This window comes from Bison bison, unplaced genomic scaffold, assembly GCF_000754665.1.
Source record: "Bison bison bison isolate TAMUID 2011002044 unplaced genomic scaffold, Bison_UMD1.0 scf7180017864280, whole genome shotgun sequence".
Lineage (NCBI taxonomy): Eukaryota > Metazoa > Chordata > Mammalia > Artiodactyla > Bovidae > Bison > Bison bison.
The window spans coordinates 7,964,219-7,983,540 of record NW_011494852.1 but is presented as its reverse complement, the minus strand read 5'-3'; the positions used below and the strand labels follow the sequence as shown (position 1 = coordinate 7,983,540).

At 48.3% G+C, this 19,322-nt stretch overlaps 1 protein-coding gene across 3 annotated transcripts in view; it reads left to right on the top strand.

Annotated features, from left to right (window-relative positions):
• NUMBL (numb homolog (Drosophila)-like) overlaps positions 1-18,954 on the top strand; it is a 25,293-nt gene extending 6,339 nt beyond the window's left edge. Inside the window, exons 3-10 of one of the 3 annotated variants that reach the window (XM_010849242.1) lie at positions 55-194; positions 1,854-1,928; positions 2,015-2,089; positions 3,018-3,158; positions 8,061-8,250; positions 13,165-13,467; positions 15,520-15,642; positions 17,045-18,954. In XM_010849242.1, the coding sequence (XP_010847544.1) occupies positions 69-194; positions 1,854-1,928; positions 2,015-2,089; positions 3,018-3,158; positions 8,061-8,250; positions 13,165-13,467; positions 15,520-15,642; positions 17,045-17,682 (1,671 nt within the window). In that variant the 5' untranslated portion in view covers positions 55-68 and the 3' untranslated portion in view covers positions 17,683-18,954. Of the gene's footprint in view, positions 1-54; positions 195-1,766; positions 1,929-2,014; positions 2,090-3,017; positions 3,159-8,060; positions 8,251-13,161; positions 13,468-15,519; positions 15,643-17,044 lie in introns of those variants that run through there. The other 2 variants (XM_010849241.1, XM_010849240.1) reach the window with 2 other exon arrangements.
• The last annotated feature ends 368 nt before the right edge of the window (positions 18,955-19,322 follow it).

The window sequence follows — 19,322 nt, the reverse complement described above, 5'->3', positions numbered from 1 at the left end:
ACCAGCCTCCTCTGACCCTCGCCCTTGACCTGCACCCCTGTTTTGTGTCAGCAGACGGGGCGGGCACCATGAACAAGCTAAGGCAGAGCCTGCGGCGGAGGAAGCCAGCCTATGTGCCTGAAGCATCGCGCCCACACCAGTGGCAAGCGGATGAGGACGCGGTGCGCAAGGGCACGTGCAGCTTCCCGGTCAGGGTGAGTGGGCGGGGCTCGGCCGGGCGTGGCTGTAGCTGTAGTCCTGCGGTTTGATGTGCTCATGCCTTCCAGTGCCCCGTGAGGTGAAGGAGACCTTAGCCTGTGTGGAAGAGACTTGACATCCGCAAAGAACTGTGGATCCTACAACATTAGCGCCCCCCGTCCCCCAGCCTGGGTCCCTCACAGTTGGGATTAAAACCTAAGACACATTCTCTCGTGCCAGGAAAATACTACCTGGAGTGTGTGTTGGGGGACTCCTCCCGCCTGGAGTCACGCTGTTCTGTGGGAGCTCACAGTCTCCAGGGGGGCACTAGAAGGTCGCAAAGATTCTGTAGCATTTGCAAAGCCCTCTACTGTTAAGTGGGCTTCCCTGATAGCTCAGTTGGTAAAGAATCCGCCTTCAATGCAGGAGCCCCCGGTTCGATTCCTGAGTTGGGAAGATCCACTGGAGAAGGGATAGGCTACCCACTCCAGTATTCCTGGGCTTCCCTTGTGGCTCAGCTGGTAAAGAATCCGCCTGCAATGCGGGAGACCTGGGTGCTACCCCTGGGTTGGGAAGATCCCCTGGAGAAGGGAAAGGCTACCCACTCCAGTATTGTGGCTTGGAGAATTAAATGGACGGTAGACGGTATAGTCTTTGGGGGTAGCAAAGAGTCCTATACTACTGAGCGACTTTCACTTTCACTACTGTTAAGTGCTTTCTGGTTTAGACCACCACGACTCTTTACAACACACACTAAAATTTATAAGGGAGATGGCAAGATTCAGGTTCAAATCTCCACTCAGTCTCTTCCTGGCTAGGAGACAACAGATGATGGTCACAGAAGGGGGGGTTCCCCCCCCACACACACACACACTCTCCTCTCCTCCCTACCCTGCCTTATTTGCCCTTCCCCTAGAAGTGGATCTTGTGTGAGGGGCTGTTGAGAGGTGCAGGAAATGCTAGAGAGAATGAGGACTGGAAGATGGCCAATAAAGGGTGTTTTACTAAACTACAGCTGTGAGCAACTGAACTTGATGCCACTGGGGAACTCTGGGAAATCGGACCATCCCACCTGCGGGGTGAGGGGGCTGGAGCATGTGTACCCCAGCTCCCATCAGTCATTGCATGAGGCCAGTCCTCAGGCGCAGACAGTGTCACTCAGACGGACACCGAGATGTGTTAAGAAATCCCAGGGATACAAGAAGAGAGCTGCAGACATAGGACTTGTGGACATAGCAGGGGAAGGAGAAGGAGGTCTGAATTTGGGAGAGTCATATTGACGTGTGTATACTACCATGAACAAAATAGATAGCTATTGGGAATCTACTGTATAACCCAGGGAGACCAGCTTGGTGCTCTGTGATGACCTAGATGGGTGGAGTGATTGATGTACAGCAGAGACCACCACAGCACTGTAAAGCAATTATATTCCACATACACAAAAAAACCCAGGGACAGAGGCAGGGTGAGAATCACTAGTCCGAACTGTGCTTCAGTTTTCTCACTTGTATATCTGGGAGGAGAATGGAGTCCCCCACCTTGCAGGTCTGAGATGCAGAGTAACGAGTTAATACACACGATGTGCTTAGGACACTGCCTGATACAGCAGCCCGGTGAACACCAGGAATCACTGATGACTGTGCTTGTTTCATGTCCTCCTTCCCTTCCCCACCAAGTACTTGGGCCACGTGGAGGTGGAGGAGTCCCGGGGGATGCACGTGTGTGAAGATGCTGTGAAGAAGTTGAAGGCGGTGAGTGAAGGGCTGGAGCAGGGACGGAGCAAGGTCAGAGCAGAAGAGGCAGCCCTGACCACACCCTCTGTCTGCCTCCATTTCAGATGGGTCGGAAGTCCGTGAAGTCTGTCCTGTGGGTGTCAGCCGATGGGCTCCGGGTTGTGGACGACAAGACCAAGGTAGGAGACCTGTGGGCCTGGGAGTGGGCTGGGCCCCCCTCTCCTCAGCCTGCTTGAATGGGGCCTTCTCACCCACCTCTGGGATCTCCCTCCCTCAGGGACCTTCAAGATTCAGCTCTGTGCTCCTATAATATATTGGCACATCTCACAGTCATAATTCAGGATGAGTCCTGTGGCTATTTGTGAACCAGCATGGCGTGTGGGTGAGAGCACAGACTAGAGCAGTTGCCTCAGCTGGTCTTCCAGCCCACCCACTTTCCAGCTGGGTGACCCCAGGCATGAAGGGGGCAGGGTGAGATTTAACCCTTGTCATACCTCACTTGCCTTATCTGCAAAAATGAGGATAAAAGTGGAGCCTACCATTCAGTGAGAATGTATGTGCAAATAGTTTAAAACCATGCCCGGTATAGCAGAAGTGTTCCGATCAATAAATGTTAGCTGTTATGCGCTTATTGTCCATCTACCCGGCCAGATGGAAGCACCGTGGACCAGGACCTGGGTCTCTGTCTGCTCACCATTGAATTCCCTCCCCCTAGCCCAGAGACTGCCCGGGAAGCCAGCCAGCACGTGTTGACAATTAGGTTAATGACTGAAAAGGATTCACCCCCTCCAGGAAGCTTTGCCGGACTCCCATCCAGCTTGGGTCAGGCACCTCATCTTGCTCCCAAAAGCCCCTGCACCTCCCAGATCCAGCCCTGAGCCCTCCGCCCATCAAGAACAGCGTGGCTGGGACTCTGGCCTGTCTCCATTGGGTGATGAGTCTGACTCCCGCCCTAAACTCGGGAGCCCCATGTGAGCAGGGCCCACAGCTGTTTCAACAAATGCAGGCCCCCAAGCCATTTGGGACAGGACACAGTCCAGACACGAAGGGAATACTGAATGAATACATGAGAGACAGTTCACATTCCTTTCCTGGCCTCCCTCCCAGGATCTGCTGGTGGACCAGACCATCGAAAAGGTCTCCTTCTGTGCTCCTGACCGCAACCTGGACAAGGCTTTCTCCTACATCTGCCGTGATGGGACCACCCGTCGCTGGATCTGCCACTGTTTCCTGGCACTCAAGGATTCGGTGAGTACCACTGAAGCCCAAAGCCACCTGACTCTGTGTCTCCCATGCCCTGGTATTCTGAACCTCAGCCCGCTGGGCGGTATTGGGCAAGTCACTCAGCTTACCTCTCCTCTCTGTCCTCATCTGGAAAAGGGGGTGTGTTCAGAGTCCCTGAGTGCGTGCGTGCTATGTCACTCCAGTCGTGTCTGATTCTGTGCAACCCTATGGACTGTAAGCCTGCCAGGCTCCTCTGTCCATGGGATTCTCCAGGCAAAATACTGGAGTGGGTTGCTGTGCCCTCCTCCAAAGGATCTTCCCGACTCAGGGATCAAACCCGCAGCTCTTGTGTCTCCTGCATTGGCAGGCAGGTTCTTTACCAATAGCACCACCTGGGAAATCCATTCACAGCCCCTAACAGAGGATTATTGTGAGACTTGACGAGTTTGATATAGAGTATTTGGAACAATGCCTGGCGTATAGGAAGCACTCAGAAAAACATTATTTATCATCCTCCTCCTCTTTGTCAATAATTCTTCATGTTTCTCTAGCTTTTCTCATTTGAGGAACATATACATACAGTAACATGTACAGATGACCCAGGCACAGCTCCATGAATTTTTCCTTATTTTGAAATTTTACTTATTTATGTATTTTTGTCTGCATCATGGGGCATACGGGATCCTAGATTCCCAACCAGGGACGGAACCCGTGCCCACTGCAATGGGAGCTTGGAGTCTTAACCACTGGACCACCAGGGAAGTCCCAAAGTAATTAAGGTGTATGATTCAGTGACATATATATATATTCACAATGCTGTTACACAATTCCATCACCTCTATCTAGTTCCAGACATTTTATCACTCCTCGAAGACACCTCATACCCATTAAGAAGTCACTGCCTGCTTACTGTCTCTATGGAGTTGTCTGTTGTAGACAATGTGTACAAACAGGATCATACAGTATATGATATTTTATGACTGGCTCTTTCACTTAGCACAATGTTTTTAAGATTCATGCTTGTTGTAACATGACTCTATTTCATTCCTTTTAATGAACCAATAATATTCCATTGTATGGACATACCACATTTTACTTTATTTATCCATTGATGAACATTTGGTTTGTTTCTACCTTTTGGCTATTAGGACTAGCACTTCTATGGACGTTGGTATGCAAGTATTTGTTTGAATGCCTGTTTTTAATTCTTCTGGGTTTGTACTTAGGAGTGGAATTGCTGGGGCATATAGTAAATTTAATTTTTTTTTTAATTGGGGTATAGTTGCTTTACAGTGTTGTATTATATCCCCTCCCTCTTGGACCTGCCTTTCAACCTCTCATCCCATCTAGGTCATCACCAAGCACTGAGCTGGGCTCCCTATGCTATACAGCGGGTTCCCACTAGCTATCTATTTTACACATAGCAGTCCACATTTTTTGAGTAATTGCCAAATTGTTTTCCTTGGTGGCGGCACCATTTTCATTCCCACTCACGCTGTACGAGGGTTCCAATTTCTCCATATCCTTGTCAACACTTTTTGTATTATAGCCATCCTATAGATGTGAGTGGTATCTCACTGTTGTATTTCCCTGATGACTAATGATGTTGGGCATCATTTCATGTGCTTATTGGCCAACTGTACATCTTTTTCAGAGAAATACCTATTCAAATCCTTTACCCATTTTTAACTGGGTTGTTTGACTTTTTACTGTTGTGAGAGCTCTTTCTATATTCTGGATACTAAATACTTATCAGTTGTGTGATTTGCAGAGCTTTCCCCTCATTCTCTGGGGTGCCTTTTCCCTTTCTTGGTAGTGTCTTTTGATGTAAAAATGTACACATTTTGATGAAGTTCAATCTCTCAATTTTTTTCTTTTGTTATTTCTGTTTTGGGTGTCATATATCATATCTAAGAATTCACTGACAAATCCAAGGTCACAGAGATTTACCAAATGTCTTATTCTAAGAGTTTTATAGTCTTGTTCAGTCACTCCGTCATGTTCAACTCTGCAACCCACGGACTGCAGCACGCCAGACTTCCCTGTCCTTCACCATCTCCTGGAGCTGGCTCAAACTCATGTCCATTAAGTCGGTGATGCCATCCAGCCATCCAGCCATGTATAGCCTTAGCTCTTATATTTAGGTCTTTGATCCATTTTGAGTTCGTTTTTATACATGATGTGAGGTAGGAGTCAACCTTCATTTATTTTTCATGTGAATCTCCAGTTGTTCCAGTATCTGAGCTCTCAGTTTTGTTGGTCTGTATGTCTGTCCTTATGCTAGCATCCCATTATTTTGCATTGACTGCTTTAGCTTTGGGTAAGTTTTTAAACTGGAAAGTGTGAGTTATTCTATTTTATTCTTTTTCCAAATTGTTTTGGCTCTCCTGAGTCCCTTGCAATTCCATAAGAATTTCAGGATCAGCTTTTCCATCTGTGGAAGAGCCCATTGAGATTTTAAAAGGGATTGCATTCAATCTGCAGAATGCTTTGGAAAATATTGCCCTTTTAACAATATTAGTCTTCCAATCCACAAACACAGGATGTATTTCCATTTATTTAAGTCCTCTTAAATTTCTTTCAACAATGTTGTGTAGTTTTCAATGTTTACATCTTTTATTTCCTTGGTTAAATTTATTCTTAAGCATTTTATTCTTTTGGATGCCATTGTAAATGGAAATGATTTCTTTATTTCCTTTCTGCATTATTTGTTCTAGTGGGTTGATTTTGTATCCTACAACTGTGCTGAATTTATTTATTTGCACTAATTGTGGCTCCTTTATGATATTCTAAGTATATGATCATGCTTTCTGCAGCCAGAAGTAATTTTACTTCTCTCTTTCCAACTTGGGATGCCTTTTATTTCTTTTTCTTGTCTAGTTACTCTAGATAGAACTTCCAATACAGTGTTGAATAGAAATGATGAAAATGGCATCCTCATCTTGTTCCTGATCTAGGGGAAAGCTTTGTCTTTTACCACTGAGGATAATGTTAAGTGTGAGTTTTTCATAAATGTCGTATATAAGGTTGAGGAAATTCCCTTCTATTCCAACTTTGTTGAAAGTTTTTATCATGAAAGGGTGCTGGATTTTGTCATATGCTTTTCCTGTGAGAATCAAGAGAGTCATGTGGGGTTTTTTTTTTCTTTCATTCTATTAATGTGGTTGATTGATTTTCATACGTTAAACCAACCTTGCATTCCTGGAATAAATCTCACTTGATCATGGTGCATAACCTTTTTAATATGCTGTTGGATTCAGATTGCTGGCACTGGGTTGAGGATGTTTGTCCTCAAATTTAACTTTAAGAGGTGACTGAGCATCTTGTTTCTGGGAGAAGGAAGTGGCAACCCACACCAGTATTCTTGCCTGGAGAATCCCAGGGACAGAGGAGCCTGGTGGGCTGCCATCTATGGGGTCTCGCAGAGTCGGACATGACTGAAGCGACTTAGCATGCATGCATGCACTGGAGAAGGAAATGGCAACCCACTCCAGTGTTCTTGCCTGGAGAATCCCAGGGACAGAGGAGCCTGGTGGGCTGCCATCTATGGGGTCGCGCAGAGTCGGACACGACTGAAGCGACTTAGCAGCAGCAGCAGCAGCAGCAGAGCATCTTATTTAGGGAACAGAAGTCAGACATACCTCATGAGAATCCCAACTTGGCCATTCACTTGTTATAATGGGCAGGTTGACCGAACCTTAGTTTCTTCATCTGTACAATAGGTTCACAAGGTTGTCCACCTCCTGGCACTCTTGTGAGGATTCTGTAAAAGGGTGCAAACCAGGGCTCAACCCAGGGCTACACAAAATTTTTGCTGACACATATGTGGGTTTCCCTGTGCCTGGCTTTGTGCCACATGCCCTGCATAGATTCATTCACCTTTCTTGCAACGACCCGATGAAGTGGGTGCTATTACAGCCCTCATTTTACAGATGCGGAGCCTCGAATACTGGAAGGGATTTTCTTGAGGTCACACAGCTGAGAAATGGGAAGCCAGGATCAATCTCAGGCTCTCTGGCCTTTGTTGTTGTTCAGTTGCTCAGTCATGTCCAATTCTTTGTGACCCCATGAACTGCAGCACACCAGGCTTCCCTGTCCTTCACTGTCTCCTGGAGTTTGCTCAAACTCATGTCCATTTGAGTCAGTGATGCTGTCTCTGGCTTTGGAGCCTCTCAAGTAGGCAAACTTGAAAGATTTGTAAAGTCAGCAGTCACTTGTACACCCTTCTACGCAGATCCGGCGATTAACATTTGCCTGGACTTATATCACTTACCTACACATCTTATTTTTTGATGCATTTCAAAGTTGCAGACATCAGAATACTTCCCCCAAACACTTCAGCTTGCATACCAGTAAGCAGAATTCATATTTGTTTCCAGCTTTCTCTTTTGGCCTCAAGTTGCAGCCCATGGGATCTTAGTTCCCCAGCCAGGGTTTGAACCTATGCCCGCTGCAGTGAAAGCATGGAGTCCTAACCACTGGACCCTCCAGCTCTTCTTCTTTTGAAGTGAAATTCATGCTGCCAACAAACCTTAAGTATACATTTGTCGAGTTTTGACAACTGTGTACACTGTGTAACGAAACTGTGTGACATCAAGGTCTAGAGCATTGCCACCAACCCAGACTGGTCCCCTCGTGCTCAGTCAGTCCCCATCCCCACTCTGTAAGAAACAACCACTGTTCTGATGTTTTTCCATCAAAGACTAGTTTTGCCCATTCTGTAAGTTCACATAGAGTAATACAATTCAACAGAGCACTACAGTTATTACGCTGTTGTCTGCGGCTTTTGTCCCTCGTCGTGCAGTTGTGCACGGAGGCCCAAGAGAGGTGAAGGGACTCGGGGTCACCCAGCTGCTGGAACCCGGGGCTGCCGGCGTCCGGTGTGCAGCACAGAGTCGCTAAGGCCAGCTCCACCTCTTCCCACAGGGCGAGAGGCTGAGCCACGCGGTGGGCTGTGCTTTTGCGGCCTGCCTGGAGCGGAAACAGCGGCGGGAGAAGGAATGCGGGGTCACAGCTGCCTTCGACGCCAGCCGCACCAGCTTCGCCCGCGAGGGCTCCTTCCGCCTGTCTGGGGGCGGGCGGCCGGCGGAGCGAGAGGCCCAGGACAAAAAGAAAGGTGGGTGCTGCCCGGCGGGCGGGGCGGGGCATCGGATGGGCCGGGGGTGTGGCTAAGGGATCCGGTTTGAGTGAGAAGAGCCGAGGTACCGGGGCTCTACAGTTTACAAAGCAGAAAAGAAAACACACACAAAACAAAACCCAAAACAAGCCACCCCCAAAAAGAAAAAAAAAAGCAAGGCACCGACCACGAAGTCTGGTTGCAGTTTCTACAGCGTACTTGGGTTTAAGGAGTCCTTTGGGCAATATTCTACCGGCCACAAACCCTGGCAAAGCTCACCGAGCGCTTTATTATCTGCTAACCCAAGGAGGTTCCCAGACTTTTCAAACTGTGTATCCACCCTGTTAATGGGTTGTCGAAGTCAAATTGCTGGGTTGTGGTTGGCATTTTAAGAAATAAAATAGAAAACGACAGGAAAATATCAGCATAAGGGAATGTAGTAAGGGTAAATGTAGTTATGTACTTTTATGTCAGTGGGTCTATGTGAGTGGTGGGGGAGGGGGACGGGTTACCAGGTAACATATTTCTTACTGTGGATTGCTGTCATGAAAGTTGGAAAAATACCTGGCAAGCTCTAACATTCTAGGTCAAGGCAAACAGTTTGTAAGTTCTCAAACTGTGTTTTTTAAATATTTGAGTGTATTATGTGTTGGATCAAAACATAATTTTTCTATTTATTTTTTACTGCGGCTTTTAGTTTTTAAATTTTTGGAAAACTGCTTAGAATTTACAAAGAATTTACCATTGGGATTCAGGATAAAGAAGACTGAAGAGATTTGACAGATATTATTAATAAAAAATGCAATGTTCGATCATGTATTAGATCCTGGATATTATATAAATATATGTATTCAATGTTCAATTCAATATATATATTTTGAATATATGTGTTGAAATATGTATTAATATCCATAAAGAATATGAGTAGAAATTGGAATATGGACTGTAGATTACCTAATGTATCATATCCATGTTTAATTCCCCAAGTGAGAAATTATACTGTGATAAAATTCTTTACAAATTATCTGTTTTACATATAGTAATGTGTATCTGTTAGTCTCAAACTCCTAATTTATCCCCCCTCCCACCTCCCCTTTGGTAACCGTAGGCTTGTTTTCTATGTCTGTGAGTCTATTTCAATGTCTGCTTGTTTGGTTTTTTCCTAATTTTATTTATTTATTTATTTTTGGCCATGCTGTCTTCTTTGTTGCGTGGGCTTTTCTCTAGTTGCAGCAAGCGGGGGCTTCTCTTGTTGCAGAGTCCAGGCTCGAGAGCTTGAGGGCTTCCGAGGCTGCAGCAAGTGGGCTCAGTAGTTTCCGCTCCTGGACTCTAGAGCACAGGCTCAACAGTTGTGGCACGTGGACTTAGCTGCTCTGTGGCATGTGGGATCTTCCGTCAGGGATGCAAACTGTGTCTCCTGCATTGGCAGGCAGATTCACTGAGCCACAGAGGAAGTCCTGTTTCTGTTTTGTGAATAAGTTCATTTGTATCATTTTTTTTAGATCCCCCATGTAAGTGACATCTTTGATATTTGTCTTTCTCTGTCTGACTTGCCTCACTTAATATGATCATCTCTAAGCCCATTCATATTGCTGTAAATGGCATTATTTCATTCCTTTTTATGGCTGAGTAATATTCCATTGTGTATATATATACACACACCATATATTCTTTATCCATTCATCTGTCAATGGACATTTACATTGTTTCCATGTCTTGGCTGTTGCAACTTAAATGTTACAGAAAGACAATTATGGAAGCAGAGACAGCTCGAATATGTAACAAGTTAACACTGGGGAACATTGGTTTAGAGAACCTGTGTGCTCTGTGTTCCATTTTTACATCTTTTCTGTGAGCTTAAAACATTTCTAGCTAAAAGGTTAAGAAAACAAGTTTTTATCACTTGCTATAATGTTCAGGTTTACAATGTCTATTTTTCTTGGTAAATTATGGGACCACTTACAAACCTCTTGACAAATTTAAAGATTTCTGCACGGCTTACAAAATATTTTATGTTTACATCATCTATCAGAATTTGTAAAGAACTTTATCAGTGGCAAAACAGATTACAAAGTATGGTTAACAGAGGGCCTGAATATATGATATTTTATTGTTTGCAAAAGAACACACTGAGTGGGTAAGTTTACTACTTATATAGGATATTAGAATTTACCAAGAATGTCATGTGCTTTAGAGTTTGCAATGGATTTTGCTGTTTCCATCCAAAGGATAATATAACTTCCAGGTAGAAAGCATTTTAGAGTTTGCACCGCAAAAATGAGAGTTTACAAAGTGTGGTATATGATTTGCTGAGCACATCATGGTGTTTTGCCCGATGATGCACTGATTCACAGTCTGGAGGCACCGAACGTCTACAAAAGAGCTCTCTTCAGTTTAGGAGATAGGGAACAGTGCCCTTTCCACAAAGTTGTTTACCAAGCTTTTGTGGGATTCCAGAGCAGTTGAACATTCACTGTCTCAACTGAGGCTCTCAGGAGGCCTGGGAGGCAGCAGGGAGGTGTTTATTCCAGGTTCAAATGGGGAACCTGCAGCCCAGAGTTAGGAGGAGACTTTCTGAGGCCCCAGGTGGTGGGACAGAAGTGGTTTAGTGGTTCTAACCATCTCAGCCTGGTTCCACTGCCCCCAGCTTGACCTGGAGAAGGAAATGGCAACCCACTCCAGTATTCTTGCCTAGAGAATCCCGTGGACAGAGGAGCCTGGTGGGCTGCCGTCTATGGGGTCACACAGAGTTAGACACGACTGAAGCGACTTAGCAGGCATGCATGCATTGGAGAAGGAAATGGCAACCTACTCCAGTATTCTTGCCTGGAGAATCCCAGGGACAGAGAAGCCTGGTAGGCTGCCGTCTATGGGGTTGCACAGAGTCGGACCCGACTGACCTGGGGGAGAGCCTCATCGCCCCCTCGTGGACGATGGGAGAAGCGCTGGACAGCCTCCTTGTCTTCCTTGTGCTAAATCACTTCAGCTGTGTTCTACTCTTTGCGACCCCACGGACTGTGGCCCTGATGCTGGGGCTCCAGCACTGGAAAACGACAAGTTGATCTGCATGCAGAGGGCACTGATGTCAGGGCAGACATGCATAGGCTGTCGCTGTCACTGGCACCAGGCGGCTCCATCTCAGGCACTGGGAAGTCAGAGAACAGGCCCAGGCTCTGCCCTTGACCCCAGTTCTGTGGCCCTCACAAGGTGTGTGGGTCAGCGGATTCATTCTGCGGTAACTAAATGGCCATGGCCACAGAAATAACTGTGCATGTGTGTGTGTGTCACACCTGAGTGGTACAAGAGCCAAGCAGTATGTGACTTGGGCCTCTATGCACAACTGCACGATGAGGGATAAAACCCACAGACAAGGGCATAATACTGTATGGCTCTTTTGAACTGTATACTCTATGTGAACTTACAGATTGGGCAACAGTAGTCTGTGATGAAAAAATACCAGGACAGTGGTGGTTTCTTAGGGAGTGGGGACTGAATGAGCATGAGGGGATGGTCTGGGTTGGTGTCAATGTTCTAGATCTTGATGTTACACAGTTTCGTTACACAGTGTATACAGTTGTCAAAACTCACAAATGTAAACTTAAGGTTTGTAGCCAGCATGGGGCTCCTCTATCTGTGGGATTCTCCAGGCAAGAACACTGGAGTGGGTTGTCATGCCCTCTTCCAGGGGATCTTCCAACCCAGGGATCAAACCCATGACTCATATCTCCTGCATTGTCCCGCAGGTTTTTTACCACTAGTGCAGCCTGGGAAGCCCCTGAGTTTAACCTCACTAACACTCATCTTCCCTGGTGGCTCAAGACAGTAAAGAATCCGCCTACAATGCGGGAGACCTGGGTTCAATCCCTGGGTTGGGAAGATCCCCTGGAGGAGGGCATGGCAACCCACTCCAGTGTTCTTACCTGGAGAATCTCCATGGACAGAGGAGCCTGGTGGGCTACAGTCTATGGGGTCATGAAGAGTCGGACATAATTGAGTGACTAAGCACACACACACAACACTCAGGCTGTGGCTCAGGTGAGGTCACATGGAGGATGGCTGTGTGTTTGTGTGTAGGCAGGAGTGAGGAGAACCCTGCCATTTGGTGCTGAGTGGGGAGACCAGGTACCCACAGAGGACAAAGAGCAGCCCCAGAGGGGAGCGATACCAAGCTGAGGGGTTGAAACAATCTGGAAAACTCCTCAGAGCAAGTGTGCCAAGCTGGGTCTAGAACAATGGGTAGCAACTGAAGGAATGGAGGAGGTACTTGAGGCGGGAAGAGTGGTGGGAGGCAGACAAAGAACAGAGCAGATGGAATGACAGAGGGTGACAGCATGACGTGGAGAGAGCAGGCCAGAGGAAGAGGCAGGTTAGCACAGTCGTTTGGAGCTCAGATTGTGGAATAAGCCTGCCCCTTCCTTCACAGTGTGGCTTAGACAAGTCACTTGCCATTGCTGGGCCTCAGTTACCACATCTGTAAAATGGGGATAAAGATAGTTTCAACTTCATTGGGTGGTGGTGAGGATTGAATGAGTTCATCCTTTCAAGGCACTTGGAACAATGCCTGATACATTGGTCATGCACCAAAGAAGTGTTTGTTAAGTTGATTAGAAAGGGAGACAGGAGATCTCAGAGGGAGAAATAGCAGAAGCAGCAGAGGAAGATGGATGGAGGACAGAAAGCTTGAGACACCCAGAGGGTCAGGTTGGGTGATGACTCCCCATGGGCCTCCTGGGGAAAGTGGTCTTGGCTTGAGAGGGGATGAGGGACATTTCAGGGCTCTGACCAGCTTGTCTTAAGGCCAGGGCACATGGGGTAAGGAAGGCAGCATTGGAAAACAATCAAGGGGACTGAGGAGAGGCCCCCATGCCAAGGTGGGGTATCTAACCATCTCTCTCTCCCCCATGTCTCTAGCAGAAGCAGCAGCTGCCCCAACTGCGGCTCCTGGCCCTGCCCAGCCTGGGCACGTGTCCCCAACACCGGCCACCACATCCCCTGGTGAGAAGGGTGAGGCAGGCACCCCAGTGCCTGCAGGCACCACTGCGGCTGCCATCCCCCGGCGCCATGCCCCCCTGGAGCAGCTGGTTCGTCAGGGTTCCTTCCGTGGGTTCCCAGCACTCAGCCAGAAGAACTCACCTTTCAAACGGCAGCTGAGCCTACGGCTGAATGAGCTGCCATCCACACTGCAGCGCCGCACTGACTTCCAGGTGAAGGGCACAGGTGAGCCCAGGACTCAGCAAGAAGGAACATTGGGATCAATGCCCCTGACTGTTCTGAGCAAGACATAGGGAAGAGGTGGTACACATCACGATTGATTAGCACAGTCTGCCACAGCAAAGGAAAGGTGGAACGCATCATGATCAATTAGCAATGTGTGCCATCAGTCTGGGCGGGTGTAAGCTGTGATCCATTAGCAATGTCTGCTCCAGGTAAGGGATAGCACAAAGGTGGCTCAAGTCATGATCAGTTAGTACTGTCTGCTGTAGTTAGGGACAGGAGAGAGGTGGCATACATAATGATTGACGAGCAAAAGTTCGTGGGCAGGGGAGAGGAGAGCAGCTGAGCCTGGATGCCATGCTGTTGCTCAGGAGACTGAAGCACCATAGGCTAATGCTCCCTTCCCAGCTTTTGACCAGTAGAGCCATGAGATACAGGTGAAGGATACAGGTTCAGAGGAATGTCTGTTTAGGGCAGGGAGAGCTGAGTGATGGCAGACATTACGGTCTCCTTACAGTGTCTGGCATGAACAAGAAAAGAGAGTAAGGTGGCACACCACATGATTAATTACCAAAATTTGTTTTGGGCAAGCAAGAAGAGAGAGCAGGATTATTACATTTTGCTCAAGAAATGAATCCCAGAATTTGGCTTATGGAAGCAGGAGATGAAGGGCAGGAGTAGCCTGGGGATCATGGAATCAGGGAGCACAGTGACAGATTCGTCATGTTGCTTGTGAATAAAGGACTGTGGGAGGCAGGACCCATTGTTATTGATTAGACATGCCTTCCTGGGAGAGTGACAAGGCCAAAGGTAGTATGTCATCATTGATTAGCAATGTCTGCCATGCTGGTGATAGGAGAGAGGCGGTACAAATGTTCTTTTATGTTGGAGGAAAGATGGAATTTCGAGTCCTTTCTTCCAGCATTTGGCCAGTAGAGCCACAAGGTCTTGCCAGGTGAGGGGTAAAGTGAGCAAAGACGGGAGAAAAGCATCGTGTTTGATTACTAATGTCTGCCATGGACCAGGAAAAGGAGAGACACGGCATATGTCATGATTTAAAAACAACGTCTGCCATGAGGAAGAGAGGAGAGGTGGCATGGAACTATGTTTTGCCCGAGGGAGACAGGCTGGAGGGCTGCCTTTCCTCCCAGCTGTCAGTGAAGTCATGCGGTCTGGCTTGCTCTCCTGTTTCCATATGCCAGATCTGTGACACCTCCCCCTTACGGCCCCGGGGATTGGTGTGGGAGGTGTTGATCTGTATCCAGGAGGCTGGGCTAGTCCAAAAGGTGACTGCAGAGCAGGTGCCAACGCTTGTTGGGAATGACGCACGCTCACTCCATATCCTGCAGCTCACTCCCGTGTCCTGCACACACCCTCGCATTTGCTGTCCTCATTAAGCAGCCTGCCAGTAAGCACACCCCCAGGGCTCTCACATCTGCTCTCTGAGGGGGCAGACACCCCAGACTTTATGTGGAAGCCTCGAGTGCCTGTAGCCAATTGCACACTTGCTTGGATGTGACTTGCTACCCAGAAATTTCATAGACTCACACAGATGGCCCACTCTGCTGTGGGTATCATGCTCGGAAGTCACATACTTAGAGAGAGGAGCAACTGAAAGTCACATACACACACAGAAGTTGCAGAACCAGGTGTGACCATTACACACACTTAGAAAACACATAATCAATACAAACTATTATATATAAAATAGATAACCAAGGCCCTGCTGTATAGCACAGGGAACTATTAATATATTCAATATCCAGTAATACACAATAATGGAAAAGAATATGAAAAAGAATACACACACACATATATACACGGAGGTATGTATAACTGAATCACTCTGCTGTCACATACTGCTTGGCTCTTGTACCACTCAGGTGTCACACACACACACACACACACACACACACACAGTTATTTTTGTGGCCATGGCCACTTCGTTACTGCAGAGCGAATCCGCTGACACACACACCTTGTGAGGGCCAGCCACAGGGCTGAGGTCAAGAGCAGAGCCTGTTTGCTGACCTCCACCCTTTCCTGACTTCCCAGTGCCTGAGATGGAGCCGCCTGGTGCCAGTGACAGCGACAGCATCAGTGCCCTCTGCACGCAGATCAGCTCGTCGTTTGCCAGTGCTGGAGCCCCAGCATCAGGGCCCCCGCCGGCCTCAACAGGTAGACTCTGCCCTTCTCCTGATGCAGATTCCCTGCAGTGATGCTCCTGCCGCCCTCCCACCCCTGCTCCTTTCAGGACCACTGCAGAGACTCTGGGAATCTTGGAATCCCACAAGCTTGGAACCCTGGGTCATCTAAGAGCTATGAGATTACCATAGAAACCATAGATTACCATAGATTATATTACCATAGAATCCATAGATTACCATGGATCATTCAAGATCATCCTAAAATCATGGAATCAATCACTGTAGAACCATGGAATCATCTTAGAGCCATGGAATCATCTTAGGGCCATGGATCATTTAAGAGCTATGAATCATCGTAGAATCGTGGAATCTACCACTTGAGAACCATGCACCATCTTAGAACCACAAGGTCATCTCAGGGACATGGATTCATCCTGCTGCTGCTAAGTCGCTTCAGTCGTATCTGACTCTGTGCGACCCCATAGGCGGCAGCCCACCAGGCTCCCCCGTCCCTGAGATTCTCCAGTCAAGAACACTGGAGTGGGTTGCCATTTCCTCCTCCAATGCACGAAAGTGAAAGTGAAATTGCTCAGTCGTGTCCGACTCTTAGTGACCCCATGGACTGCAGCCTACCAGGCTCCTCCATCCATGGGATTTTCCAGGCAAGAGTACTGGAATGGGTTGCCATTGCCTTCTCCAGGATTCATCCTAGAACCATGAAATAACTTAAGAATTATGGGATTAGAACTTTAGAACCATGGGATCAATGTTTAAACCTTCCTGTCTTAGAACTGTAAAATCTAGACACCTACAGTCTTTGAATCACAAGATATCAGAGCCTAATAGATTTGGAGCCACAAAACCTTGGAATCTCACAGCCTCGAAAGCAGGCTCTCTGAGAAAATAATGCCAGGCATTTCCCCTCAAGCCACATGCTTATCCCAGAACTGGTGAAGCACCTTGGAATTCCAAACAATGTAAATTTAGAACTCTAGAATCTTCGAAAATGCAAATTTAAAACTACTGAAACTTACCCACCATGTTAGAATAGTACATTCTGAGAAAGAGCCATGCAATCTTAGAATCTTAGCCTTCTAAAACAATACTGTCAAAATATTAGAGCCAAGGGTAATATTGAAAAGTATTTAATAACAGGTTTGTTACTGACCAACCAGAAGGGAAGCCAGCCTGTGTGATTGTCACCCTTGCCTGTATTTTCCATCTCAGGACCTTAGAATTTCAGAACTGAATTTTCTGAGAGCTGTATGACCTTATGTGGTTCAGGAGGGGTCAAGTCATTTGTCCAAAGTCCGTGCAGTTAATGAGGAGCCAGGCTAGAAGCAAGGCGAGCAGCCTGGTGCAGAGTCTGGTCCCCAGCCTGGGGTTCTCTCTGCTGCAGCCCACACCCCTAACTGCCCCTCTTCTCTCTCCAGGGACTTCTGCCTGGGGTGAGCCCTCCGTGACCCCCGCAGCTGCCTTCCAGCCTGGGCACAAGCGGACTCCTTCGGAGGCCGAGAGGTGGCTGGAGGAAGTGTCCCAGGTGGCAAAGGCACAGCAGCAGCAGCAGCAGCAGCAGCAGCAGCAGCAGGCGGCCCCTGTGCCCACTGTGCCCCCCGGCCTGCAGCCCTTCCCTGCCCCCGTGGGGCCCTTTGACGCCACACCGGCCCAGGTGGCTGTGTTCCTGCCGGCCCCGCACATGCAGCCCCCTTTTGTGCCCGCCTACCCGGGCTTGGGCTACCCACCCATGCCCCGTGTGCCCGTGGTGGGCATCACCCCCTCACAGATGGTGGCCAACGCCTTCTGCTCAGCCGCACAGCTCCAGCCCCAACCCGCCACCCTGCTCGGGAAAGCTGGGGCCTTCCCACCGCCTGCTGCCCCCAGCGCCCCTGGGGGCCAGGCCCGTCCACGCCCCAATGGGGCGCCCTGGCCCCCAGAGCCAGCACCAGCCCCGGCCCCTGAGTTGGACCCCTTCGAGGCCCAGTGGGCAGCATTAGAAGGCAAACCTGCTGTGGAGAAGCCTTCCAACCCCTTCTCGGGCGACCTGCAGAAGACCTTCGAGATTGAACTGTAGCCCGAGCCGCCCCGCCCACCTCATCATCTCCGGGTGCCCCACACCTGGGAGTGGAGGCCCAACCTCTCCCCTAGTCCTGCACCCTCCCATGGCCCCTCTAACCCCTTCTCTCGATCACCTCCCACAACCACTACGGAACTGACATTGTGACGCCCAGGTTGCAGCGGGATGGAATTCAGGGACGGACCCAGCCTGGCTAATGGACCCATTTCTCTGCCAGACATAGGGTGGCACAACCTCCTCTCCCCTCACTCCAGACACGGGGATGGCCACAGTCCCACTGAGCGCCTTGGTTCGAGCTACATTTCCCAGTTTCTGTTGTTGACCTTCTTTACCTTCCAGTGTTGGGTGGGATGGAGGTGGGATACCCACCTAGGGACCCTCCTGGGCCCCACCTGAGTGCCCACCCCCAAGTCCGATCATCCCACCCCCATACACAGCACAAGCAAAGGGCTTCCTTCTGCCCACCTGCTGCGTTCACTGCCAATGCTGTGCTCACCCCTCCCACCCCTCCCCTCCCCTCGGGGGCCTACCTCTTCTTTGGACCAAGGTCTCAAGAGGATAGGGGGCCAAGTTGGGAGGCCAGGAGGTGGGGTAGGGGGAAGGGGAAAGGGAATAAGAAGAAGCTCAGTTACCTCACGTCGGTGCCCGCTGGGGAGGGGTTCCAGGAAGAAGGAAGGGGTGCCTGGCGGGTACTTTTCTATCTTTTATTTCCAGATTTTTTTGTATCTAAACTTGCAGATTTGTATTATACAAGGACAACCAATAAAGGAAGAATATAATGGTGCCCCTCGAGAAAGCAGGGTGTGTGTCCAGGGGAGACGGTGTGGAGACCAAGCCTTTCCTCCCAGTCATCTAAAACCAAAGGGAGTAAAAAGGGTCTCCCTGCGTATTAACCTCTGAGTCATAGCATGGTAGCAGGTAACGCTGACCTAGGACTCAAGAAGTGGATATTAGTGGGCACCCCAAATTAATCACCCCATTTCTGATTCTTACAGATTTTGAACCAAGGAATTATGTAAATATATGTGTGTGTGTGTATATATATATAATCTACTGCTAATAAGTTTATATTAATATTTTAAATAGGTTTGGAATGGCGCGGCTCTGAGCTGGCTTCATGTTCCACCAATTGCATTTGCCGTAACAGGTCAAAGTGTCATTTGACATGGCAGCACATTTTTAAGTTTCTCTATTGTTTCCTGGGTTCCTTGATAACAATCTACAAAGTCATATATTTAAAAATATATACTATATAGATGACACGTTTAATCCTTTATAGTTCTTTAAAATAAGGAGGCTGGTCTCAAGAAACCCAACCCCATATTTGATAAATCAGGAACTTGAGTCACTTACCCAAAGTCACACATCTGACTAGTCAGGGAGCTGGGATTCAAGTCCAGCTTCTGGTTGACCTCAAGGCCAGTTATTGAACCACCAGCTGTGAGGGGAGAAGCCTAGGATCTGCCTTCAAGGGTTTATATTACAGCCCATCAACCAGCTGGATCCTGGACTAGGGGACCTGTGACAGATGGTCTGCCTGGGCACCAAAGAGGGCTCCTAGGGAGCAAGCAAAGGACTCTGCTTGGAAGGAGCTGTGCTTCAATCCAAGCCTCTGCAGATGCCGTTTCTTCTGCCTA